We start from the raw sequence: 26,237 nt of genomic DNA on the forward strand, positions 1-26,237 counted from the left end.
ATGAGAAAGTGAGACTGACAGATTTGTCTGTTCCCACTGCAAAGTGGGAGTAATATCTACCTAGGGTTGCCATATTTCAAAAAGGAAACACTGTTGAACTTTTTTTTAGGAATACCCAGAAATGGTTGGGATGCAGAAACTCCTTTAAATATCAAAGTGGGTGTGGGAAATCTGTGTCCCTCTGGACATTGCTGAACTACAACTCCCATCATCCCTGGCCATTGCCTATGCTTGCTGGGGCTGATGGGAGTTGTAGTTCGGCAACATCCCAAGGGCCAAATACTGTATTCCCCACACCCACCTTAATATTTAAAGCAGGTTCTGGATATCAGCCCCAGCAACAGCTGGCTGCTCCTTTAAATGAAGCCCTCTATCAAATAACCTTCAGGACCGGGACCCGCAGCTCAGAAGTGTTTTTAAAAAGGGAGATGAATGCAAAAGGGCAGTGAGGGCAAGGGCAGTTGCTTCAGGGCTTGCACTGCACATGTGTCAGGAGCTCCACAAACCTACTAATTTGGCAGCTGCTGTGGACAGCTTTCATTTGCGATTCAGTGTGTTTGCTTTGCTGTCTGCTGGGATACCAGGAAGGAGGTGGAAGTCTTACAAGATGGTGAGCAAGGGGCAGGGGCTAAGGGGGACTTTTGCATAGGGTTGGAGGGATGCTGCTTCCCTTAAGGAGGGAAGGGTGGTTTTAGTATTTACAGCTGTGCCAGGATTCTAGGGAGAGCTCTTATTCTGAGGCCAAATGAGGTTCCAGGGCTCTGGCTGGGAAAGGAATGGAGAAGGAATTCCAGGTTGTAACATGTGTTATAATACCAGAGTCTCAGCTAGCTGCAGAAGTGACTGCCTCCGTTTTCTCTTCCTGCTCTACTACTTGCAAAGAGGCAATGAGAAAATTATGCACAGTTTCTGGGTCGATACCTTAGATCAGGGATGTGTTCTTCCAAATCCAACCAGACCACTGGGCACGCGAGCTGGGACTGATGGGCGCTGGAGTCCCATAACATGTAGACCTTGCCCTTCAGCCTGAGAGCCAGATGTGGCCCTCTAGACATCTTTAGGTGGCCCTTGGGCCACACCCCTCACTGGTCCTGCCCTGCCCTGCGTCCTCCTCTAGTGATTACCTATCTGTCTGGGGTGTGTCCTTGAACGGCAACCATGCCTTTGGTTTGCCTGTATGGAGAGTGGGGTGGGCTTGGCCACACCCACTTCTGCCACTCTCACCCATTGGAGGCCAACAGTAGGGGGCGCCAGAGTCAATGGCAGAAGGAGCCAACTAATTCTTGTTTAGTCCCCATCTTCCTCTCTGTGGAGTTGTACAAGGGCAATACTGAGACTGAGGGGAAAGATGGCAGGGAGAACCACCCCTTGGGCTGGTTGAAAGTAAAAAGTGTTATAAGAAAAATACCTCTAATTCCCTTATGGAGTACATAGAGGCCGTATAGAGTCCCTCAGGAGATCTCTATCGGTGGGAGAGAAAGCAGAGGCCAACTGGAGTACATTGAAAGCAAAGCGGCCACTAGGCCTCATTAAGGATAATAAACTGTTGCAACAGGGTCCCCACTCACCACACGCAGGAGGGAGAACCCCAAACAATGGTGCGCAAGCCCCTATAAAGACTTTTGAAATTGCCCACCCTGTTGCCCAAGACCATGCCCCAAAAAACCATACATACATCACAGAAGGAGAAATTTCTCTAGCAGAAATTTGAGAGTGTTGCTTCTCTCCTGTCTGCCAGGATACCTGATAATGCCTTTAAAAAAACCAAACTAAAGGACCCCTGACAGTTAAGTCCAGTCACGGACGACAGCGCTCATCTCGCTTTACTGGCCGAGGGAGCCGGCGTTTGTCCGCAGACAGCTTCCGGGTCATATGGCTAGCATGACTAAGCCACTTCTGGCGAAACCAGAGCAGTGCACGAAAATGCTGTTTACATTCCAGCTGGAGTGGTACCTATTTATCTACTTGCACTTTTTGGGGTGCTTTCGAACTACTTGATTGCATTTTCCATGTAGCACTGCCATTCCTTTGAGATGATAAGCACTTTAGTTCCTGAATCTCTTACACATATTGATAGTTTAACAGATACTTGACAGACTGTATTTGCAGGGAGGTGTAAGCCCCTACAGTCCAAAGACAATTGGAAAGCTTTTCCCATTGCCTTCCTACCTGCAGAGAAATAGTTGAGGTCGATTTGGAAGAGTCAAATTGTTCTCCAGTACAATTTCAGACACGTGGTTTCAGGGTGGATTTGATTTAAATCATTTTTTTTACAGAAGGACTTATTCTTGCTTCCCTAAACATGGCTGCCTTCAGATGTCTTCTAAAAGTCAGATAGTTCTTTATCTCCTCGCCATCTGATGGGAAGATATTCCACAGAAAGACTCATTCTTGCCAGTATAATCTATACTCTGGTTTTTCTTCAGATCGCAAGCCAGTATAATCTTAATATTTACAACCAGATGAAGGTTTCATTTTTGGAATAATAAATTTTCAGAGTAGTCTTTACAGTTATATCAAAAATTACTTATTTGGCTATACTATTAGAAATACATAGACAGATCATTATGAAATTATTGTGAGGTTTAATAAGTCAATTGTTTATATTTGGACAACTTTTCTGCTGTACTTTATTGGAAGGAGAAAAATAATCATTTCCTTAATAAAAATTTAAACTATTTATTTAACTAAAATAGTAACATTATAGCATATATATCCATGTTTGTTAACTGATGTGGTTAAACATTTTTTTTTTTAACTTAGACTCTGAGTTTTAGCACACATGAAAAGCTTTTTAAAAATCCTTATTTCCTGGTGACTAACCTTTGGACTATAATGTAACTTAAATCAAAAACTATCTTTAGAAAGATTTTTCCTCCAAAAGCATTTTATTTTAAAAATCCAATTTATATTTTAAAAATCCGATTTAAATTTTTACAAACCCCGTGGTTTTTTAAAAAAAAAATCATTGATTTTTAACCACCCTGCATGGTTTATATACTTATGTATGTGTTTGCCTTGTACATTTATGAACATTTATTCTATATTTGAGACCTTATAATTCTTATAACAAAAGACAGGCAAGGGATGATAGGCTGAGGTTAGTAGAGCAGTGGCCCAAAGTTTAAACCTCCATTGTATTAGAATGCAGTTCCTTTGGGGTTCCTCCCAAGTCAGGCATGTGTCCTTTGAGCTGCAAAAGGTTCTTTTCCCCTGCCCTGGAGGCTGCCATGTACACAGGGAAAGGGAGAAAATCTATGAAATTCTGTGTCCCTCGAGGGGTGCTGCTAATATCCACAACTAAGAAACCACAGGCCTCTGAAATTCAGAGCGTTAGTCTGCAATCCTAAACTCTCTTCTTGGAGAGTCAACTCTCATGGCGCTAATTGAGACATGCCTCTGTGCCACAAACACACACAGTATCCCAGTTAAGAGAGTCCTTCTTGAGTACATAGTTGACTTAGACTCAGTTAAGATTGCACACATTCCTTTCATTGTCATGTGATAAACTCACAAGATTTTGGCAAGTCTTTCCTGGTAAGTGCATACGTGTTTGCAGAACTGGGGCGATTAGAAAGATAAAGCGTTGATGGAACAATGCCCCAGATTTTGCCATTTCTTTGGTTTTTGTTCCAAGAAATAGTTTGTACTAGGACCAGATCACTATCTCTGTGAAAGGTTAGGGTGGAGGGTGATGTTGTGAAATGTTACATAGTCCCTTCATTAAAAGGTGGGAGGAGAACCTAGACTTTTGCCCATCTTGAAGTTTATGATAAATTTCCTTTTTCGTTTATTTACTAAAGCCTTTTTACCTGCTCTTCTTCCAAAAAAGGCTCCCAGAGCCACTTTCGTAAGATCCCTATCAGGTGAGATAGATACACAAGGAAGTGGGAATGAGGAGGGAAGAGGAAAGCAAGTGAACTCTTGAGGTTATCAGATTCTTACAATGACTGTCCCCAGCACTGTGGAGACTACTTGTACCTGGGTTCACACGTGAACAAGCCTAAAGTCTAACATTTTTTGCTGGCGTTTTCGCTTCTACTCTTCCCTCACCGGGCTTGAAAAAAACAAAACAGTTGGTGCTGGTGATTGGAGACCTTCACATTCCACACCGATGCAACGCTCTCCCAGCCAAGTTCCGGAAACTCCTGGTTCCTGGAAAGATCCAGCATATCCTCTGCACGGGGAATCTCTGTACCAAGGAGACCTACGATTATCTGCGGACATTAGCCGGGGACGTCCATGTGGTCAGAGGGGACTTCGATGAGGTAGGGGCACAGCTTCAAAACTTTGTTACTGGCTGCCAGTCTGGGAAGATGTAAATGGGGAGCTACTCCTAAGTCTGTGATGGCCTGGGATTCGGACTCGGAGGCTGAACCTGAAGAATCCCAGCCTGCACAGGAGTCCCTGCCTCCAGAACCAGCTGAGCCGGGGCTGGGTCATGAGCCTGAAGGGTCCTCACCTGTGGTGGTTCCTCAGGTGCAGGCACCAGCTGAGTCTGCTCTGGCTCCTGAGGTGATGGAGGACCCATTGCCTGCAGGTGCTCCACTCTCAGCCCCGTCAGGGGAAGAGGAGGTCGCCTCTGGGTCCGGTAACCCTCCAGCCTCTCCTGAGCTGCAGAGGCTCAGGGCAGAGAGGCGGAGGGAACTAAGTTCCTGCAGGAGGAGTGCTCGCCTCCAGGCCAGAAGAGGTAAGTCACTTGTGGACTGGGGCCGCCCTATGCCTCGGGGCAGATAAAAGCCAGCCAGCCCCAGTCCCAGGTTGTGGGAGCAACATTGTTGGTAGCCTGTTCCTGCCTGCACCCTGTCCTGCTCTTCTGCCAGAGTTCCTGACCTCACCCGACTCCCTGCCTTGGACCCAGCTTCAGCTTTGACGGACAGCCTCCATACCGCACCCTCGACCTTGTACTGGACTCAGACCTCGCCACACAGTTAACCCTCGGGACCAGCACAAAGTCACATTTCCACCATATGTTTAAAGCACTGTGATACCCCTTTAAACAGTTATGGTTTCTCCCAAAGAATCCTGGGAGCTGTAGTTTCAGAGTGTTGAGAGTTGTAAGGAGGTCCCCTTTGCCCGAACTACAATTTTCAGAGTTACCTGGGAAAAACCACTTTGGGAATTGCAAGGGGCATAGGGGAGTCTCCTAAAACTCACCCTGAACAAACTAAAGCTCCCAGAATTCTTTGGGGAAAGCCATGACTGTTTAAATGTACAGTGTGGCCTATATAATAATGTGTACCCCCTCCTGGAGAATTATACCTGGGGGTGGGAGAAGAGACTGCTTCCTCCATGTACCTGTGCGGGCAACCACCCCCCACCCTTGCTACAATGTACAGAATCTTTCCCAGCCCTAGTAAGTTAGTGTAGTGTTCAATGGTGATGAGACAACAGTTTCTCTGGTTGGAGATGCAAGATGATGCCTTTTCCTTTTCTTTTTTCCTATTTTTTTATTAAATTTCCTTTTTACATTTTAGAATATTCATTTAAGCAACCTTAATATCAATGACTTCCCTTCTCTTTCCATGGTACATTTTGCAAATCACAAATCCCTGCATATTTTACAAAAACCAAACCATTCCGTATTCCATTATTACATCCATCAAAACTTATTTGTGCTCTTGAATTTATCTTAATGCTGCCCATGTTTTCGAAATATACACAATCCCCCCCCATATTTTCAATAAACATTTTCCAATCTTCTTTAAATGTATGTTCTTCTTGTTCTCTTATTCTATATGTTAAGTCCGCAAGCTGTGCATATTACATCAGTTTAAGTTGCCGTTCTTCTTTAGTTGGTACTTCGCTTGTTTTCCATTTTGGGGCTAACAAAACATGGACCGCAGTAGTGGCATAGATAAATAACCTTTCCTGACACCTGGGAATTTACGTCTGAATTATCCCCAACAGAAAGGACTCTGGGTTGTTTTTTTAAAGTACTTTTAAACATTTTAAAAGTACAGGAGTATAGCATCTAGATCAAGGGAAGTAATAGTGCCACTGTATTCTGCTCTGGTCAAACCTCACCTGGAGTACTGTGTCCAGTTCTGGGCACCACAATTCAAGAAGGACACTGACAAACTGGAACGTGTCCAGAGGAGGGCAACCAAAATGGTCAAAGGCCTGGAAACGATGCCTTATGAGGAATGGTTAAGGGAGCTGGGCATGTTTAGCCTGGAGAAGAGGAGGTTAAGGGGTGATATGATAGCCATGTTCAAAAATATAAAAGGATGTCACATAGAGGAGGGAGAAAGGTTGTTTTCTGCTGCTCCAGAGAAGCGGACACGGAGCAATGGATCCAAACTACAAGAAAGAAGATTCCACCTAAACATTAGGAAGAACTTCCTGACAGTAAGAGCTGTTCGACAGTGGAATTTGCTGCCAAGGAGTGTGGTGGAGTCTCCTACTTTGGAGGTCTTTAAGCAGAGGCTTGACAACCATATGTCAGGAGTGCTCTGATGGTGTTTCCTGCTTGGCAGGGGGTTGGACTCGATGGCCCTTGTGGTCTCTTCCAACTCTATGAGTCTATGATTCCCCCCCCCCAATTCATTATGAATTATTTCCCAATATGCTTTTTCTCAAGATTTAGCCCAGAAATAAATGCAGTGGCGTAGCGTGGGTTGTCAGCACCCGGGGCAAGGCAAGTAATTTGCGCCCCCTAACCAGTGGATGTGCGCCCCTAACCCTAACCCCCAGATGTTGCGGCCAGTGCGGCTGGTGCGACTGGGCCCCCCTGCACCCCCCACGCTACGCCACTCTGCAGCAGTAGCTTCAAAAACCACCTTGCCAGTTCCCAAAGGGCACCATGCACAGCAAAATCCAACGCCTTTCGTTTTTCTCATTTATTTTTATTATTACTATGTATCTTTAAAAGATAAACATTCAGCGTAACAAAGAACTTAAACCGGAAGCCTTTCTTTAGCACACACCCCCCCCTTAGGGGGATGATCCACCACTCATTTACTCGTGAGCAAGCCCGCCAAACTTGCTGACAAAACCGAAAGCCTCTTAACCCACTGGCGAGAGGCTTAGCCGGGCCTCGCCCGCCCACCGGCTTCCTCTCGGAGGTTTTTGGGGAGCGCAGGGCGCGGCGAGGCCCGGTGGCGCGTCGGGGTGCAGAGGCTGCCCGTGCCGGCCAGGCGTCGGTGGCGGCGTTGGCGCTGCTGCAGCGGCTGCTCCTCCTGCGAGCAGTGAGTGGAGCGCAGCCGCAGCGGCGGCGGGGGGCGCGCGCGCGCTAGGGTGCAAGGCTGGCGGTGGCTGCGAGGAGCCCGGCGGAGGAAGGAACTTGTCCCTTCCCTCTGGACTCGCGCCCCCCAGATGTTGCGCCCGGTGCGGCCGGCACCCTTGGCACCCCCCACGCTACGCCACTGAATAAATGTGATATTTTTCGCTCTATAAAACACACCAGACCATAAGACGCACCTAGTTTTTGGAGGAGGAAAACAAGAAAAAAAATATTCTGAATCTTAGAAGCCAGAACAACAAGAGGGATCGCTGCGCAGTGAAAGCAATGATCCCTCTTGCTGTTCTGGCTTCTGGGATAGCTGCGCAGCCTGCATTCACTCCATAAGACGCACACACATTTCCCCTTACTTTCTAGGAGGGAAAAAGTGAGTCTTATAGAGCAAAAAATACGGTACACTAGAAGGAACCTGTGTGCATTTATTTAAAAACGAAGGGGTCTGACCTTGTATTGTTGATTCTGACCTGTGCATCGGTTAACAATTAACCACCTCCTCCTTTTCTTTTTCTTTCTTCAGGGAACAAGTTACCCGCTGCAGAAAATAATCCTGGTTGGGCCATTCAGAATCGGCTTGATCCATGGCCATCAAGTTATTCCCTGGGGCGATCTGAACAGCTTGGCCATTTTACGCAGGCAGCTTGATGTGGACATCTTAATTTCAGGACATACACACAAATTCGAGGCTTTGGAGCACGAAAACAAGTTATACATCAACCCAGGGTCAGCCACAGGAGCTTACAATGCCTTGGACAGGTGAGACCATTGGTCTTTCAGCTGAGTTATGACCTTTGATCCATGTAGCTCAGTAATGCCTACTCGGAGTGGCAGCAACTTTCCAGGGTTTCAGGCAAGGTGTCTCTCTCAGTCTTACATAGAGATGCCAGGAACTGAACCCAAGACCTTCTCCATTGTTACAGAAAAATCTAGGTGTGAGGCTGCTCAGTCACCCAGCTCGTCGGGCAGAGCCCGTGGGTCCCTGCAGAATAAAGGAAGGAGTCCAGCCAACCGGAGCAAATAGCTGTAGACCAAAGTTTATTGCGCAATAGGTTCAAAGAGCAAATTTGAACCCTGAGAATGGTGCAACAAAGACTTTTAAAACTTTCCCACCATATCCCAAAATACAGTTCGTACAGCATCATTGCTACATTACTGACATGTCACAAAAGGGGAGGGGTTAACCTTGGCAAACATGTCCAGACAAGTCCTTGGTACAAGATTAGCATAAGCAGACATGGCAGGGCAAGATTCAGGTACAGTGGTGCCTCGCAAGACGAAAATAATCCGTTCCGCGAGTCTCTTCGTCTAGCGGTTTTTTCGTCTAGCGAAGCAACCCTATTAGCGGCTTAGCGGATTAGCGCTATTAAAGGCTTAGCGGCTATTAAAGGCTTAGCAGCTATTAAAGGATTAGCGGATTAGTGGCTAAAAGGCTATTAGCGGTTTAGCGGCTTAGTAAAAGGGGGGGAAGCGGAAAAAAATCGGAACACTTGCAAGACGTTTTCGTCTTGCAAAGCAAGCCCATAGGGAAAATCGTCTTGCAAAGCAGCTCAAAAACGGAAAACCCTTTCGTCTAGCGGGTTTTCCGTGTTGCGAGGCATTCGTCTTGCGGGGCATCACTGTATAAGATTAGCATAGACAAATATGTCTTAAGTACCTACCACCCAAAAGTACAATAGAAGTTCCTTTGCATGTCTGGAGCCTGAGGCGAGTCAGGTGATGAGATTTGACTTCCTTTAGCTAACAATAAGCCCAGCAATTGTCACCTCTGGGAACTTCCTGGAGTCCTTTTTCAAGGGGAAAATAGCTTTGGAATGGAGGAAACTGGGAATAATAATAATAATAATAATAATAATTTATTATTTATACCCCGCCCATCTGGCTGGGCCTCCCCAGCCACTCTGGGCGGCTTCCATAAAAACCAAAAATACAATAAAATATTACACGTTAAAAACTTCCCTGAACAGGGCTGCCTTAAGATGTCTTCTGAATGTCAGGTAGTTGTTTATCGCTTTGACATCTGCTGGAAGGGCGTTCCACAGGGCGGGCGCCACTACCGAGAAGGCCCTCTGCCTGGTTCCCTGTAGCTTTGCTTCTCGCAATGAGGGAACCGCCAGAAGGCCCTCGGCACTGGACCTCAGCGTCCGGGCAGACTGATGGGGGTGGAGACGCTCCTTCAGGTATACTGGACCGAGGCCGTTTAGGGCTTTAAAGGTCAGCACCAACACTTTGAATTGGGCTTGGAAACGTACTGGGAGCCAATGCAGGTCTTTCAAGACCGGTGTTATGTGGTCTCGGCGGCCGCTCCCAGTCACCAGTCTAGCTGCCGCATTCTGGATTAGTTGTAGTTTCGGGGAAAGGAGATGATTTTATATTATTTTTAAAGCTAGGTGACTTTCCTGAGCTGTCAAGTTGAAAGGATACATTCAGGCATAATATTTGTAATATTTGACTTTAAAGATGTCGTGTCCCCCCCCCCCCCGGTAATTTCCGTAACAGCATTCAAAGCAGATGCTCTATCCTTGAACTATGGCTCAGGTCAGAGGAATCCATGAGGGAATGCATAACATGTGCATTTGTGAAATGTACAGTGTATCCTGGTTTCCGAACAAATTGGCTCCCGAATGCCGCAAACCCATAAGCAAGTGTTCCGGTTTGTGAACGTTTTTTGGAAGCCAAACATCCGTTTCAGCTGTTGGCATTGTTTCCAGGGCCAACCAGAAGCCGTGCCTTGCTTTGTGAATGTTTTGGAAGTCGAACAAACTTCCAGAATGGATTGAGTTCATTAACCAAGGTACCCCTGTACAGTTGTACCTTGGGTCTCGAACGCCTTGACTCCCGAACGAATCAACTCCCAAACGATCGAAACCCGGAAGTGAACGTTCTGGTTTTTGGAAGCCAAACATCTGACAGGGCATCCGCGACTTCCTGCAGCCAACCAGAAGCCGTGCTTTGGTTTCTGAACGTTTTGGAAGTCAAATGGATTTCCGGAACGGATTCTGCTTGACTTCCAAGGAATGACAATATTCTATAACCTGCCTATAACCTTCTTGTTTAGACATTCCTTCAGAGATGTTTAGGAAGCTGAGGTGATTTTAATCTGTTTTAGTATTTAAACTTTTGTATGTTTCAAAGCATGGTTGTGAATTTTTATGGATTTATTGTTTTATCTTTTTGTAAACCGCTTTGAGGGTTTTGTTTTTACAGTCAAGCATTGTATAATTTTTTTATGAAATAAAAGAAAACAAATATTCTGCATACAGAAAATTCTGCAACCCTAGAATTCTGCAACTGAATATCTGAATGCAGACTTTTAGGGCATTATTCCCTCCCTTCTTGGCTGAGACTGACCGTGTACTTTGAAGAAAATATGCAATATCCTCTATTTATTCTTATCCATTAGCTGGTGCAGGTAATTTTTTTTTTGAGAACTGCTGCAACATTTCTAACACAAATTATTTTGTGACTTCCAGAAACATCACTCCTTCCTTTGTACTGATGGATATCCAGTCCACCGTAGTTGTGACTTATGTGTACCAGCTCATTGGAGACGATGTGAGGGTGGAAAGGATTGAATACAAGAAGCCTTAAATCCAGCTGCCTTTCTCTCAGATGCTTCTTGCCACCGACGGTTTTGACCATTCATAAATGCCAAGCGGCTGCACATTACTGGAGCATTTCAGTGGGAATTTTGTGCTTACAGCTGCTTGCGATCTCTTTCAACTGAAACACATAGGAGCAATAAACCTGTTGCAAAATGAACTATATTCCATATTTTTTAAAAAAAAAGAAGAGAAAAAAAAGAGGAGGATAGGTTTGGAAATGTCATACAGTGGAGTCTGGACCATTTGAGCAAATGATCCCCTATCCCACCATCCTCAATCTGTTCTCTGCCAGCCTCTACTCTCTTGCCTTCTTACAATAACCAGTCCGGTGTGTGTGTGTGTTCCTGGCTATCACCCTCCTTTCCCCCCTCTGTGTTAAGCATGTACAACTCAGCAAGGGGGAGGAACAGGAGGACAAAACTAAAATAGGTTGGCTCTGCCTGCCACTGGCTCTGGCTCCCTCTACTGTTGGACTTCTTGCCTTCTACCCTACCAGTCTCTGAGAACCAGCCACTGCATAGCATTCCATGAATATTTGCTTAGGATTAGGAAGTAGGAAGGTCTGAAGGGTGACGGGAGCACAGAAACGTAATATAGGCAGGAGAAACACTCATGTGTATCTGATTTTGTTTCATATGCATACACACGCATATATAAAAAGACCATGTGAAGTGCATACGTATTGATCAAGGTCATTGGGTTGCAGCTAAATGCTAGTCCTACATACAGTAATAATAATAATAATAATAATAATAATAATAATAAATTATACCCAGTGCTTTTTTTCTTAAAAAAATGTTTAGGGGTACTCTCATTTTGACTCAAGAAAATCACCATTTTATAGTTCAAATCCGGAAAAATAAATACAGTAAATGGACAAAAGTACGAAGATTCACAAAATGTTTAGGGGTATGCATGCCCCTGCGCCCCCGCCAGAAAAAAACACTGTTTGTACCCCACCCATCTGGCTGGGTCTCCCCAGCCACTCTGGGCGGCTTACAGCACAGAAAATATTGTAAAACATTAGACATTAAAAATTTCGCGATACAGGGTTGCCTTCAGATGTCTTCTAAAAGTCAGATAGTTGTTTATTTCCTTGACATCTGATGGGAGGGCGTTCCACAGGGTGGGTGCCACTACCGAGAAGGCCTTCTGAGGACCTAAGTTAGTCATGTCCATTAATTTCAGTGGGTCTGCTCTAGGTTGGACTAGTGTTGGAGACAACACTATGAACAGAATCAGGTTTGCCCTCCCACTTCTACTAGCACAATGCATCTGGTCACGTTTGCATCCTACCAGACTTCTGTAGTTCAGATGTCATGAGTGGATGGGGCCAAATGGAAAAGTGGACTGAGTGTAGCAAGAAGTGAGGCTGCAGAGAACCAAGCAGAGGGCCTTCTCTGTAGTGAGTTTTCAATTTTATATGTGCTATAAACCACTCAGAGTGGCTGGGGAAACCCAGCCAGATAGGCGGGGTATTAATGTTCTTGTTGTTATTTATGATCATCATCTTTTACCTTTTTGTAGTAGACTAGTTTTGCACCCCTCTCTGACCTCCATCCAGTAGAATGAGAGGCTATAGCTGGAGCTTGTTGTAAGCTGTTCAAAAAGATGCATAAATTATTTGCAAAAACAAGAGTTAGCTACGCCTTGACCCTGGACTTAGACCAAGCCAAACTTTTTTCAAAGAGGGCCAGATTTGATGAAGCGAACATGCATGAGGGCCAACCAGAGTTGTTGACCTTTAAACCGACTGGCAGGCTGGATTAGGCCCCCAAAACGGACTTTGGACACGCCTGATTTAGAGGAACTATCTGTTGCCTTTATATAGCATTTGTGGGCCAGGATGGTTAAGGCATTGAGGACAGACAGGAGAGATGTATTTGCATATCTTTGCATTCACCACCTCACAGGGTTTAAGACAAATCAGAAAGGCTCTTTTCAGAGAAACCTTTTGCTTCAGAGGAAGCCCAACTTCCTTGCATTCCTCCAACATGGCTAACATTCCTCTCCTCCTCGTCCTCCTTTTCGCTTTTTGCAGTGGTAATGTAGTGAATTTGTTGTTTGTGTTTTGAAATGTGGCGTTCCATCTCTTTTTCCTCCTCCTAGAAATATACTTTGAGAAGAGGACTTCCTCTATTACCTTGCTCCCTGTTGGGTTTTCCCTTTTCTCGTAGCTTGGATGGAACAAATGTTTCTCTCTATTTTCTCTGCTTTCTTTCAGGGGTCTTTAGCCAGTTTGTGTTGACTCAGACCCCTTCGCTGTCAGCACCCCCTGGAGAAACAGCCACAATCCCCTGTACCAGGAGCACTGGGAAAATTGGAGACTACTATGTATCCTGGTACCAGCAGAAGCCAGGCAGTGCCCCCAAACTGATTATATATCAGCACAGCACCAGACCCTCTAGAATCCCAGAGAGATTCTCTGGTTCCTATGACACCTCAGCCAACTCTGCCACCTTAACTGTCTCCAACCTTCAAGCAGAAGATGAGGCTGCTTATTACTGTTTATCGTATGACAGCAGCAGCAAGTGCACAGTGATACAACCACATAGGGAAGTGTGACAAAAACCTTGCAGACGATGGGCTTCTTTTGGCACTGCCTGCAGCTGATACCAAACTATGTCAAAACCCACTCCTTTGGGGGACTGTTCTCAATGAGAAGAGATTTGGTGAAATTATCACAGTGGGGTGCATGGTAAAAAATGAAGCAAAATACTGTTTTAACACAGTACAATATGATCAGGATCCTTCACACAATGAAGCCGACAGCAAATTTCTCTCTCTCTCTCTCTCTCTCTCCAAAGTCCATGTGGAGCAGGCTCAGAGGTGGTCTCTGCCTGCCTCCCTCTCTCCAGGAATCCTTTCCCACCTTCAATAACAGCACTTAAGCTGGTGAACTTTATCCTGTCACTCTCCCCCATTTTGAGAGAAGTTTTGCCCTGGAAATGTCAGTGTGCCAGGCTGCTTTTAGAGCTGTGATACCTGATACCTGCCGTCCTGTCTTGAATCTTTAGGGGTTGCTGTCAGACCACTTTCACCAGATTTAGCACCAATGTATGTTCTTGTAAATTCCCTGCACCTGCGGTGCCAAGTGAAGCAGAAGAGTGCACAATATTTGTGAATAAATCTCTTGGGTCTTCCAGCTCCTTCCTGCACAGAGATCAGGTGCTGATAATCTGCATCTCTCTCTAATCGCAGATTTGTTACACTGGGCTGACCCTAAGGGATATTTACACATTACATTTAAGAATTACATTACATTACAGTGGTACCTCGGGTTACAGACGCTTCAGGTTACAGATGCTTCAGGTTACAGACTCTGCTAACCCAGAAATAGTGCTTTGCTTCAGGATGAGAACTTTGCTTCAGGATGAGAACAGAAATCATGCAGCGGCAGCACAGCGGCAGTGGGAAGCCCCATTAGCTAAAGTGGTGCTTTAGTTTAAGAACAGTTTCAGGTTAAGAACTGACCTCCAGGACGAATTAAGTTCTTAACCTGAGGTACCACTGTACTTATCTTTTTGGTTTTGGCACCTAGATGTGTACAAATATATTTCTTTGTATCCTTACCTGAACAGTGATTGAGAAGCATCAGGAAAAACAGAACCCAGGCCATGGTAAACTCTCAAAAGCGAAGTGGGTTTCTGAAGCTAAGAGGCAAAGGGCAGGGACCCCACTCTTTCCTTTCTTAAACTTTTTAACCCAAGGTGCCACTGTACATTTAAGATGCGTGCGGAGCTGTGGTCTAAACTCCTGAGCCTCTTGGGCTTGCCAATGGGAAAGTCGATGGTTCAAATCCCCACGACGGAGTGAGCTCTTGTTGCTGTGTCCTAGCTCCTGCCAACCTAGCCGTTTGAAAGCACACCAGTTCAAGTAGATAAATAGGTACCGCTGTGGCAGGAAGGTAAACAATGTTTCCGTGCGTTTTGGCTTCCGTCATAGTGCTCCGTTGCACCAGAAGCAGTTTAGTCCTGCTGGCCGCATGACACAGAAAGCCGTCTGCAGACAAAGGCTGGCTCCCTTGGCCTGAAAGCGAGATGAGCGCCACAACCCCATAGTCGCCTTCACCGTCCAGGGGTCCTTTACCTTTACCTTACGTTTAAGTGCAGTACAATCTGCGCAGTGCCGGATACAGTATATGTAAAAGCTAAGCAAGCTATAGCTTAGGGTCCCACTCTCCTGGGGGTCCCCAAAAAATTTAAAGGGAAAAAACTGGATATGCATTTCCAAAGATAAAAAACAAATAAAATAAAACCTACATACAGCAACAGTGTTCTGTGTTGTGTTGTGTAGGCTATGTATATTCTTTTGGGAAATTTTAGGGACAGAGCTACTCAAAATGTATAGAAACGTATTCACGTATGCTACTACAGCGGCAAGAATGTTACTTGCCCCAAAATGGAAGGAATCAGAAGTCCGGGCAAAGGAAGAATGGGTACAAAAACTTATGGAATATGCAGAAATGGCAAAACTTACCGGAAGAATCACAAATCTTTTGCAAATGAATGAAATGGTTTATTGAATATTTAAGGATAAATAATAAACAGATAAAAACATTGGCAGGATTATTGTAATAACCTGCAGTTTTATAAGAGTATATATTTAAAGAAGATGAATAAATGATTAAATTAAATTAATTTGGATATGCAGAAGATATTAAAGATAGATTTAAATTTAAAGATAAATTTAAATTAGTGAAATGTATAAACTTGAAAAGTATAAATAAATAAAAGAGCAACTAAAAAAAAAGTATATGCATCTTGGTACACTTTACTCGGCTAGAGAATGGCATTGCAACATGCAGAGAATTGCCCCCAGTGTTGGGTCACCATTAAATGTGAACTGAATCGAATTTCTCCTCCATCCTTAGATATGAGGCACTAATATAACAGCACTATTCCTCTCTGATTTATGTGAGGAACAACTACCCTGATCTCTCTTTTCAGTGATTTCTTCCTCCCCCTATAAAATTCCTGTGGCTGCTCATTTGCGCAAGAGACTTTGTGTGCAGGTTAACAGATGCCGGGAACAGATGCCAGCTACCTTAGACCTGTAGAGGGAGATGTTGGACCACCTTCCTCATAGTTCATAGATTTTTTAACTGTCTCTGCACCACTTGCACATCTGGAACGAATGAAGCAAGTCATTGCAGCAGGACACATCTGGTCAGGTTTCCACCCACCAGCTCGCCCACCTGTGACCTCTCCAGACAAAGGAACAACTCTTCTTTTTTAATATCTGTAGCTGCCATCTGGGTGGAGTGGATGCTGTTAGGGTAGTTGAATGCACATGGGTACTCCATACTTTTCCCTCCCTCCCTCCCACCCCTTTATGCAGCCCCAGGTGCTGCTGATAGTAATAATAGTAATAATAATAATAATAATAATAATAATAAGAATAAGAATAATAATAATAATATTTATACCCCACCCATCTGGCTGGTTTTCCCCAGTTACCCTGGGCGGCTCCCAACAGTACACTAAAAACAGAATAAAACTTCAAACATTAAAAATTTCCCGATACAGGTTTGCCTTCAGATGTCTTCTAAAAGTCAGATAATTGCTTATTTCCTTGACATCTGGTGGGAGGGCATTCCACAGTGAGGGCACCACTACTGAGAAGGCCCTCTGCCTGGTTCCCTGTAATTTGGCTTCTCGCAGTGAGGGAACCGCCAGAAGGCCCTCGGAGCTGGACCTCGGTGTCCGGGCTGAACGATTGGGGTGGAGACACTCCTTCAGGTATACTGGACCGAGGCCGTTTAGGGCTTTAAAAGTCAGCACCAACACTTTGAATTGTGTTCGGAAACATACTGGGAGTCAATGTAGGTCTTATGTGGTCTCAGCGGCCACTCCTGGTCACCAGTCTAGCGGCCGCATTCTGGATTAATTGTAGTTTCCAGGTCGCCTTCAAGGGTAGCCCCATGTAGAGCGCATTGCAGTAGTCCAAGCGGGAGATAACCAGAACATGCACCACTCTGGCGAGGCAGTCCGCAGGCAGATAGGGTCTCAGCCTGCGTACCAGATGGAGCTGGTAGACAGCTGCCCTGGACACAGAACTGACCTGTGCCTCCGTGGACAGCTGTGAGTCCAAAATGACTCCCAGGCTGTGCACCTGGTCCTTCAGGGGCACAGTTACCCCATTCAGGACCAGGGAGTCCCCCACACCCACCTACCCCCTGTCTCCCCAAAACAATACTTCTGTCTTGTCAAGATTCAACCTCAATCTGTTAGCCACCATCCATCCTCCAACCGCCTCCAGACACACATGAAGTTCTAGTTAAGCCAATGAGCTCAAGCTTGATTTGCATGGAGGGACCATTCATTGGCTCTGACAGATTTAAGAAAGGAAAGAGTGAGGTCCCTGCCATTTGCCTCTTAGCTTCAGAAAGCCACATCACTTTTGAGAGCTCACCATGGCCTGGGTTCTGTTTTTCCTGATTCTTCTCAATTACTGTTCAGGTAAGGATACAAAGAAATGTATTTGTACACATCTAGGAGCCAAAGCCAGGGGACGTGGGTGGCGCTGTGGGTTAAACCACAGAGCCTAGGACTTGCCGATCAGAAGGTTGGTGGTTCAAATCCCTGCGACGGGGTGAGCTCCCATTGCTCGATCCCAGCTCCTGCCAACCTAGCAGTTCGAAAGCACGTCAAAGTGCAAGTAGATAAATAGGTACCACTCCGGTGGGAAGGTAAACGGTGTTTCCGTGTGCTGCTCTGGTTCACCAGATGCTGGCCACATGACCTGGAAGCTATACGCCGGCTCCCTCGGCCAATAAAGCAAGATGAATGCCGCAACCCCAGAGTCAGCCACGACTGGACCTAAGGTCAGGGGTCTCCTTCACCTAAGAGCCAAAACCAACACTCATATAATAGCTGAGAACATACAATATAGAGAATCACGTTCTTCCTCTTTCTTCCTTGTAAACAAAGGTGTCATTTCACAGCCAACAATGATTCAGCCATTCTCCCAGTCTGTTTCCCTGGGCCAAACTGCAAAACTTTCCTGCTCTAGAAGTGGTGGCAGAAATTGGAACAGCTACAGCTGGTATCAGCAGAAACCTGGAGAGGCTCCTCTCTTTGTTCTTTTTGGTGCTGACAAGAGGGGAGAAGGGATCCCAGATCGGTTCACTGGCTCCGAATCTGGAAATACTGGCTATCTAACCATCTCCAACATCCAGGCTGAAGACGAGGCAGTTTATTACTGTCATGACTCGGAGGGCACCAGTGACGTGGGGTTCGTAAGTGGTACCAACAGCTGATGGGGAACCAAGACAAAAACCTGCACACTTCCTCACTAGTGTTAAAACCGAGACTCATTCAAGCATTGAATGGAGCCCGAATGAGTTTTGTCTATTTTTTTTGCCGTTTATGGGTGATGATTGTTGTTTTGATGCATCCATGCTATTTATGTCCAGACTTCACTTGAAACATCTGTTGGTGAAGCGAAAAACTGTGGCTGACAATCTCCTCATTCATTCCTCGCTCCTTTCTGGAATTCCCCGTGTGGGAATGTTGATTCATTCACACTTGGTGTCAGGGATGTGGCTGAATCGAACGCCTGGGAAGAGTCTGGTGGAGATGAAGGAATGTCAGTACAAAGGGAGCCAGAGCCTGACTATGGAAATGAGGGATTGCAGCCACAGACAGAGCAGGAGTGGGTTAGTTTGGCTCCTCTTCATCAAGAATTCCCAGACTCAGAGCAGCAGACTTGGAGAGCTCATAGGCAGAGGCAGGGGAGGAAATAAATGACATTGAGGGGGTTGCTATGCAACCAGGAGGGAGACTAAGTTTAGAGGGATCTTTGTTTGATAGCGGGGGGGGGAGTTCATCCACCTTCTCTTCAAACCGAAAGAACCGAAAGGGTTAAAATGCAATGGAAGTACAAGAGAGGAAGGACTGGACTTTGGCGTCCTTTGTGCTGTGAAAGGGGCGGAGACTCAGAGTGACCGACTCGTAGCTAAGAGTGGCAGGCTCGGAGCTGTGCTCTGGATGTAAATTGTAAATAAACATACCATAAATCTGCCAGAGACTCATTAATTCTTATTGGGGCTTGCTTGCCTGCCTGACATTGTTACACTTGGGTTCTGTTGCCCAGAGAAAGGCCCATTGCTATGTATGAGAGCACCTGTGTCAACCCTTTTCTTTTCTACAGCTTCCCCTACTGTCTTCCTTACATTTCACCTGGTTTTAGGCTCACCACTAAGTCTCTTGTTCGTGGACTCTCTAGTGTTTGTTTTCTGTTCCCTTTTCGTTTCCCTGATTTTGACGGGAGCCCCTCCCCATCCTTTTGCTCAGTTTTTCTACACCTCGAAATGAGGGCACCCCTCCACAATGTCCTCCTTCTCTCTTTGTTTCTTGACAAATGCAGCACAGTTGAGGGAGCCATCCTTTCTGCTTGTCTCCTCTGACCCATTTCCTCTGCAACTGGGACAAATAGCCTTCTGAAGTTCCCTCCTGCTTCTTACCTTCCTCTGACAGCCTTATGGTCAAGTCTATACCTCCCTTTCAGTGTATCCTTTTGCCTCTGCATGCCAAGATTGCCCCCCCAATGTCCTGACTGCCAGTATTTCCCCCTGTTGTGGCTTTACATATATACAGACAGATGTCAGTGGTGGTTCTGGCTGTCTCCCCCTTTCTGGAAGCACAATTCCCCAACACCAGTTGTTTTTATCCACTGTGCCATGGCACCCTGGGGTGCCTTGAATGATGATCAGGGGTGCTGCGGGCAACACTGGTCTCCATCTTTCTTTTGAAAGCTTCTTTTAGGGAAGCTTTTAATGTTTAACAGACCACTGTATTTTAATACTTTGTTGGAAGCTGCCCAGGGTGGCTGGGGAGACCCAGCCAGATGGGTGGGGTATATTATTATTATTATTATTATTATTATTATTATTATTATTATTATTCCCTCCCTCCTGGGTGTTATAAATGGTTAAATTTTTCTGGAATTTTAAAGGGCAAAGCTCTGTATATCTGTTTGTCTGCTCCTCTATGCAAATACAAGTAGAAAAAGAAGTTCTTGCAGAACCAATGAGCACAGAGCCAATTTGCACGAAGGAGTCATTTGGTATTTCTGGGGGACTTCAGAGAGGATGAAGAGGATCCCATCTAGATCTCTTTCGGACGGGAAGCCAGACTTCCATAGAGAGCTCACCATGGCCTGGCCTCTGTTTTTGCTGGCACTTCTCAGCTTCTGCTCAAGTAAATCCCCCACAATTGCATATGGATGCTTGTTTTTAATTTCTTTTTGTTTTTAACAAGTCTTTAATTTTTTATGGTTTTTTTGTTCTTATATTGTTGTAAACCACTGTGACATATTTTTTTGTGAGACAGAGGAATATAAATATTTTTATAAATAAAAGTATGGAGGACTCAGTGAACACAGGCCAAGATCAAATCTCTTTTCACGATGTACTCATCATAGGAACATTATGCTTTTGTGATATTTGTGTAACTTAACAAAGTCATGATTTATTTCCTATTTCTTTTGCAAAGGTGTCACTTCACAACCAACAGTCACCCAGCCTGCTTCTTCTTCTGTCGCCCTCGGCCAAACAGCTAAACTCTCCTGCACTGCCAGTCATGGTGGGAGCTGGTACGACTATCAGTGGCATCAACAGAAACCTGGCCAGGCTCCTCGCTTTGTGATCTATAGTACCAGCACCCGGGGAGAAGGGATCCCAGATCGGTTCACTGCGTCCTCCTCTGGGAACACTTACTATTTAGCTATCTCCAACACCCAGGCTGAAGATGAGGCAGTTTATTACTGTCTTGTTTGGGAAGACAACAGTAAAACGTTTCACCGTGGTACAACCTGTTTGGGTACTGAGACAAAAACCTTTGCTCTATCTCCCTAGAGTGAGAAAACAAGAAGAACAAAAAAATATGACTAGTCATAGTTGAGCGTTCTTTGTTTTTGCCAGGAACATGTGATGTTATCAAGTTATTTAGTCACATTGATGCTATTAAGGAAATGATCTCCACCCATGAATGGCCTCCACAATTTTTGGCTGGCAGTCTTGGGCAAAGCGAAATTGTACTGGCAAGCCCCTCACCTATCATGTGCAGCCTTGCTGGCATCCCCTAAGGAAAAGGCTGTGGGTGTGGACTGTGTTGTGAATAAGGTTGTGCCATATCAGCAAAATGCAAAACCCAAAGAGGGCAGGATGTGGTTCCTTGAAAACCGGAAATCATCTAAATTTCATTTGGAATGACATGAATTCAAATGTGTACTTTAGATGAGTTCTGCTGAAATTATAGGTTTGATGAAAACCCTAGATTCAATAAACAACCGTCTGAAAGCTCAGGGGTGGAGGCTGTTGCAGTCTAACCACATATGGATGGAAACAAGATTCCCTCCAGGATTCTCTACTTTATCTTTGGGTTTTGCCAGGAGTAGGGAAGATCTGTCCTCACCTTTCCATCCACCCCTATGGCCCAGCTGTGTTTACTTCCAGTCAGGCCCCTGACAAAGCAGCATACAGGTGGGGAACCATCACCATGGCCTCCTCCCAACCTCCTTTGTGCATACCAGAGCTTTAGAGACCAGGGGGAGAAGTTAGTTCCGTTTCTCTACATTTGACAGATTTGCACCTGCAGTAAAAAGTTAAACAGATGAGCATTTTATGTGGGTGTTCCTCATGCATGAAACTCAAGTGTCTGCACACAACTTAATCTACCTTAGAATACACTCACGTGACGATTGCGCTAAGCAGTCATCTTGAAGGGGGCCTGGTTCTGACTTTGTATTCCTCTCTCAGATCTGATCATCCGTGTTTAATGGCTTCAGCCCTTCTTTCCCTGTCTGTAGGAAGGGTGACGAACCTCAAGCTCATGGGCAAGATGTGGCCCTCCAGGCCTGTCTCTCTGGCCCTCAGGACTCTCCTCCAATCAAGCCCCCTTCCCAGGCTACTACATCCCTAAGAAGCCCTGCTTTAGTCCTCCCAAAGTGCTTTTTCCTGCCAGGAATATCTCCTTGAATTTTGTGTTGCCCTTTGCTTCCCTTGATGGAGAACAGAGAGAGGTTTCGATAGGTCTGGAAGGTGGTGTTACTGTCTTCATTTTGCTAAACTGGGTTGATTTTATGAAATTGTCTCTCAAAATCCACCCACAGATGGAGCTGGTTTTGAGAACACATGAAACTGGTGTTAATCCACCTCTCCCTTGTGAGTCAGGGGGTGAACAAGGGATGCTGTACTGGCCCATCCCTCTGGCTGCTTTTGCTATTCTGGGGAGCATTTTTGCTGCAGCGCAAGGAGAGCGTGGAGAATGAAGATATATTTGCCTTCAGGTTTTCCTCTGCAACTTCAGGACATAAATGAAACACACACATCCTCCCTCCAGACCATAGCTGGGGGGAAAGGTATTCAGCACAAGGGCCACATTCCCCCTTTTATGGGCCACCTGCAAGTGGTAAGCATACAGGAGTCCAAAAGGGGGCAGACAGAGCAATCGATGTGAGACTCTTATCATTGCCCACTAGACCACTTTCCATCCATGCCAAAGTCAGATGCACATGTCTCTCCATCCTCTGCCCAAGCAGGCCAGAAACAGAATCACCATTCATGGATGCAGTCTAGGCAGACAAGAGGAATGGAGAAGGGCACAGAGCCATGTCAGTGAGAGGCGTGTCCTTGGGAAAGGGGGCATGTCGTGGGAAAAGGCCAAGGATCAGAGGGAATGCCAGAAGTTTGGCCCTGAGTCCTGAGGTTCCTCGCCCCTGTCGGTCCCAAGTCAAATAAATTATGTCCTTGTTTTACATCACCCCCTTCAGGCAAAAAAATCTCTGTGGTCATTTGTCAGACATTCATCACATTTCCGCATGATGCCTCTGCCCAAGCCAATGGATGCAGACCTATTTGCATGAGAGATTATTTCTCATTTCTGGGGATTTAAGAGAGGAGGAGCAGGAGGAAGGTGCAGCTAGATTGAAGAGCTGTTTGTCTCTGGGACTCCCCCTTCCTTTGACTTTTCATCATGGCCGGGCTCCTTCTTCTCTTCGCTCTTCTCAGCTACTGCTCAGGTCTGGTTCTGAGTGGTTAATGGGATCAGGTCGGCTTGTTCTGAAATAAACAAACCCATTTACCTCATGTAATTTACCATAAAAAACCAATGTTTTCTGATCCTTATAACACAGAAAATGATCCATTTCTTTTTCTTTTTCTTTTTGCAAAGATGTCATTTCACAGACTTTAACTCAGCCAGCCTCGGAGTCTGTGTCCCTGGGCCAAACTGTGACACTCTCCTGCTCTAGAAGTAGTGGTGGTAGCTGGAACCCCTTTGGATGGTATCAACAGAAACCTGGCCAGGCTCCTCGCTTTGTGTTCTATAGTACCAGCACCCGGGGAGAAGGGATCCCTGATCGGTTCACAGGTTCTGCCTCTGGGAACACTGGCTCTTTAACCATCTCCAACATCCAGGCTGAAGATGAGGCCGTTTATCGCTGTGGTGCCTGGGAGGGCACTGGTGGCTGGAAGTATCACCGTGATGCAATCTGATGGGGAACTGAGACAAAAACCTTCCCTCTTCCTCCTCAGAGCTGAGAATGAACTAGTACTCTGGGGCTTAATTTTGTTGGTGCCAGAGGAGCTTTTGAACTAAAGAGCTAAAAAGTTTGGTAAGGCCTTTTGCTCTCAGTCACTTCTCAACCAAGATGATCAAGGGCCTTTAGACCAAGCCTTATGAGGAACAATTGAAGGAGCTGGGTATGTTTAGTCTGGAAAAGAGGACACTTGAGGGGAGATATGAGAGCCATCTTCAAATATCTCAAAGGCTATCACATGGAAGAGGAAACAAGCTTGTTTTCTCCTGCTCTGGAGCGTAGGACTCTAGAGGTTGTGGACTCTCCTTCTTTGGAGGGATTTAAGCAGAGGTTGGATGGTCATCTGTCCTGGAAGCTTTAGCTGAGATTCCTGCATTGCAGGGGGTTGGACTAGATGACTCTTGGGGGTGTTCCAACTCTACAATTCTATGATTCTCACAGGTCATCGTTCTTTGTTTGTGTCTTTCAAGGTATCAGTTCACTGCACACTTTGACTCTGGCTGCCTCTGCGTCTTTGTCTATGGGCCAAGCCCAAACCATTCAAGCGTTCTCCCTCTCTAAGAGTGGACACTGGGACGGCTTTTAAGGGTCCTAACAGAAACCTGGGTCGCTTGTTGGCTTTATGTTTTATGATCTTTTCAGCTGGGGAGAAGGGATTCATTCAGGTGGGAAGCAAAACCTTTTCTTGAAATTGCAAATCCAGTCCTCCGAAAGGAGCTGTGCAGACTTGCCAGAGAAAGATTGTACATCTCTGCCCCAGGGACATGGCCATTGCTGTTGTGCACTCAGTTTTTGAGTTCCAATCAAAACATTGAAATAGGATAGAAAATGCCTCATTTCCCGGTTATTTAAGAAAGCAGAAGGTGAAGATAGATCAAAGAGCTGTATGCCTCTCAGGCTCACCCTACTTATAACTTTCCCCATGGCCTGGATTCTTGTTCTCTTCGTGTTTCTCAGTCCTTGCTCAGGTCTGGTTATGGAGGTTTAATGGGCTCAGCTTGGCTTGTGCAGGCATAAAGTGGCTGTCAAAAACAGTTATCTGCTCAGGTTATGGCTGCAAATCCAGATATTTAAATTGAAGCTCCTGGCCAAAGTCTCCATCATTTTGGGTTCTCTGTACTTTGCAGTGGGGTTTGCAAAGGATAAGTTACAATGATATGAATCTGAATATTTGCCTTGCTAATTGTTTCCATTTCTGAGTGTTCAATCACAGTTGTAGATCAAATCTTCATGCCTGTGTGTGATGCCTGCTGTCCCAGCTCTCACCTTTAAGGGGAGATGTTGATTCATCTTCTATGCATTTGGCAGGATAGGATGACAACACAGACTGTTTGCCCCCATTGCACCTGGGGCAGGGCAGGAAAATGTTGGCTGTGCATAGGTGCTTTTTCACTGCAACTCACTCATGTCTAGAGCTCAAGGGCTGGAAGGTAAGTTTCTCTACCCAAGAATATTAGCTGGCACTCTGAGCACGTTTAGGCAAGTTGTGTGTTACAGGTTCTACTTAGAGAAGACCCATTGAAATGAAAAGGCTGAAGGTGAATACAGCCCAAGACCATGTTTGCTGTCAGGCTGATGCCTGAATGGACAGCCTTGGGCAAAGAACATTTTTCAAGGGCAGGGGTAACCCACATGTTTCCCTATGGATGCTATAGGGCTGCATGGTTTCAGCGGCCGCTCCCAGTCCCCAGTCTAGCTGCCGTGTTCTGGATTAATTGCAGTTTATGCGTCTATAACTTGAAGAGAGTCCTGCAGAGCAACAGATGTGAGACTCTGATCATTGCACGCTAGTCCACTTTCTATCCATGCAAAAGTCAGAGAATTCTGCCTCACACACGGATCTCTTGATCCTTCATGAAGACAGGCCAGAAGCATGATTCAAGGATTCAAGGATTGAGACTTTTGTGTAAAGGAGAGGGAATTGGAAAGTGTAGAATGACATTTCAAACGTTTCATTGGCTCTCCCTGCAAAAAGGTGTGAATGGAGGCCGAATAAACAGTTGACTTGGTTCAATTTTCTTGTAGACTAATCAGGATGAATGTGCAGGAAGCAGCAATCCTGGTCCAGTATTCTGATGCTCATGGAGGATTCTCTTGAACTTTCTCACTATCTGCTACTTGATATTTTTCTTTTTAACTAGCATACCAAGGACTGGACCTTCCTTATGCAAATCATCCCCTTTGCCGCTAAGCAGGATGCCTCTGCCCAAGCCAATGGATGTGGACCTATTTGCATAAGAGATCATTTGTCATTTCCAGGGGATTTAAGAGAGGAGGAGGAGGAGGAGGAGGAAGGTGCAGCTAGATTTAGGAGCTGTTTGGGACTCTCCCTTCCTTTGACTTCACCATGGCCGGGCTCCTTCTTCTCTTCACACTTCTCAGCTACTGCTCAGGTCTGGTTCTGGGTGTTTAAAGGCTTGTGCTGAGATAACGGGGAGAGCCACAAACCCATTTATCTTGTGTAATTTACCCTACAATGTTTTTCGGATCTTTATAGCTGCAGAAAATGATGCATTTTTTTTTTTTCTTTTTGCAAAGGTGTCATTTCACAGACTTTAACTCAGCCAGCCTCAGAGTCTGTGTCCCTGGGCCAAACTGGGAAGCTCTCCTGCTCTAGAAGTAGTGGTGGTAGCTGGGACCACTTTGGATGGTATCAACAGAAACCTGGCCAGGCTCCTCGCTTTGTGTTCTATAGTACCAGTACCCGGGGAGAAGGGATCCCAGATCGGTTCACTGCCTCTATCTCTGGGAACACTGGCTATTTAACCATCTCCAGCATCCAGACTGAAGATGAGGCCTTTTATTACTGTGGTGCCTGGGAGTACACTGGTGGTAGCAAGTTCCACAGTGAT

At 45.6% G+C, this 26,237-nt stretch overlaps 3 protein-coding genes across 9 annotated transcripts in view; all 3 read left to right on the forward strand.

The window, feature by feature from the left end:
- The window catches only part of LOC309521129 (immunoglobulin lambda-1 light chain-like), a 627,875-nt gene that overhangs the window by 23,467 nt on the left and 578,171 nt on the right, over positions 1 to 26,237 (forward strand). The gene's annotated exons all lie outside the window — the stretch shown is intronic.
- LOC309521143 (vacuolar protein sorting-associated protein 29-like) lies at positions 538 to 10,999 on the forward strand. Its single transcript, XM_082203521.1, has 4 exons — positions 538 to 610; positions 4,077 to 4,268; positions 7,761 to 7,996; positions 10,711 to 10,999. The coding sequence occupies exons 1-4, from the start codon at positions 608 to 610 to the stop codon at positions 10,826 to 10,828; spliced, it is 549 nt and encodes a 182-aa protein (XP_082059647.1). The 5' UTR covers positions 538 to 607; the 3' UTR covers positions 10,829 to 10,999.
- Positions 12,775 to 26,237, forward strand: part of LOC309521111 (immunoglobulin lambda-1 light chain-like) — a 603,006-nt gene continuing 589,543 nt past the window's right edge. Inside the window, exons 1-2 of one of the 7 annotated variants that reach the window (XM_082203442.1) lie at positions 12,775 to 12,885; positions 13,067 to 13,373. In XM_082203442.1, coding sequence (XP_082059568.1) covers positions 12,837 to 12,885; positions 13,067 to 13,373 — 356 coding nt within the window. In that variant the 5' untranslated portion in view covers positions 12,775 to 12,836. Of the gene's footprint in view, positions 12,886 to 13,066; positions 13,374 to 19,894; positions 20,046 to 20,339; positions 20,645 to 22,720; positions 22,867 to 23,018; positions 23,324 to 25,699; positions 25,779 to 25,923; positions 26,229 to 26,237 lie in introns of those variants that run through there. The other 6 variants (XM_082203446.1, XM_082203445.1, XM_082203444.1 and 3 more) reach the window with 6 other exon arrangements.

Source organism: Podarcis vaucheri (genome assembly GCF_965113315.1).
Source record: "Podarcis vaucheri genome assembly, chromosome: 16".
NCBI classification, from domain to species: Eukaryota; Metazoa; Chordata; class Lepidosauria; order Squamata; family Lacertidae; genus Podarcis; species Podarcis vaucheri.

Coding starts and splice junctions, on each gene's coding strand:
- LOC309521143 (XM_082203521.1), top strand. Junction 4,269..7,760: donor TCAGAGGGGACTTCGATGAG/GTAGGGGCACAG, acceptor TTCTTTCTTCAG/GGAACAAGTTACCCGCTGCA. Junction 7,997..10,710: donor GCTTACAATGCCTTGGACAG/GTGAGACCATTG, acceptor TGTGACTTCCAG/AAACATCACTCCTTCCTTTG.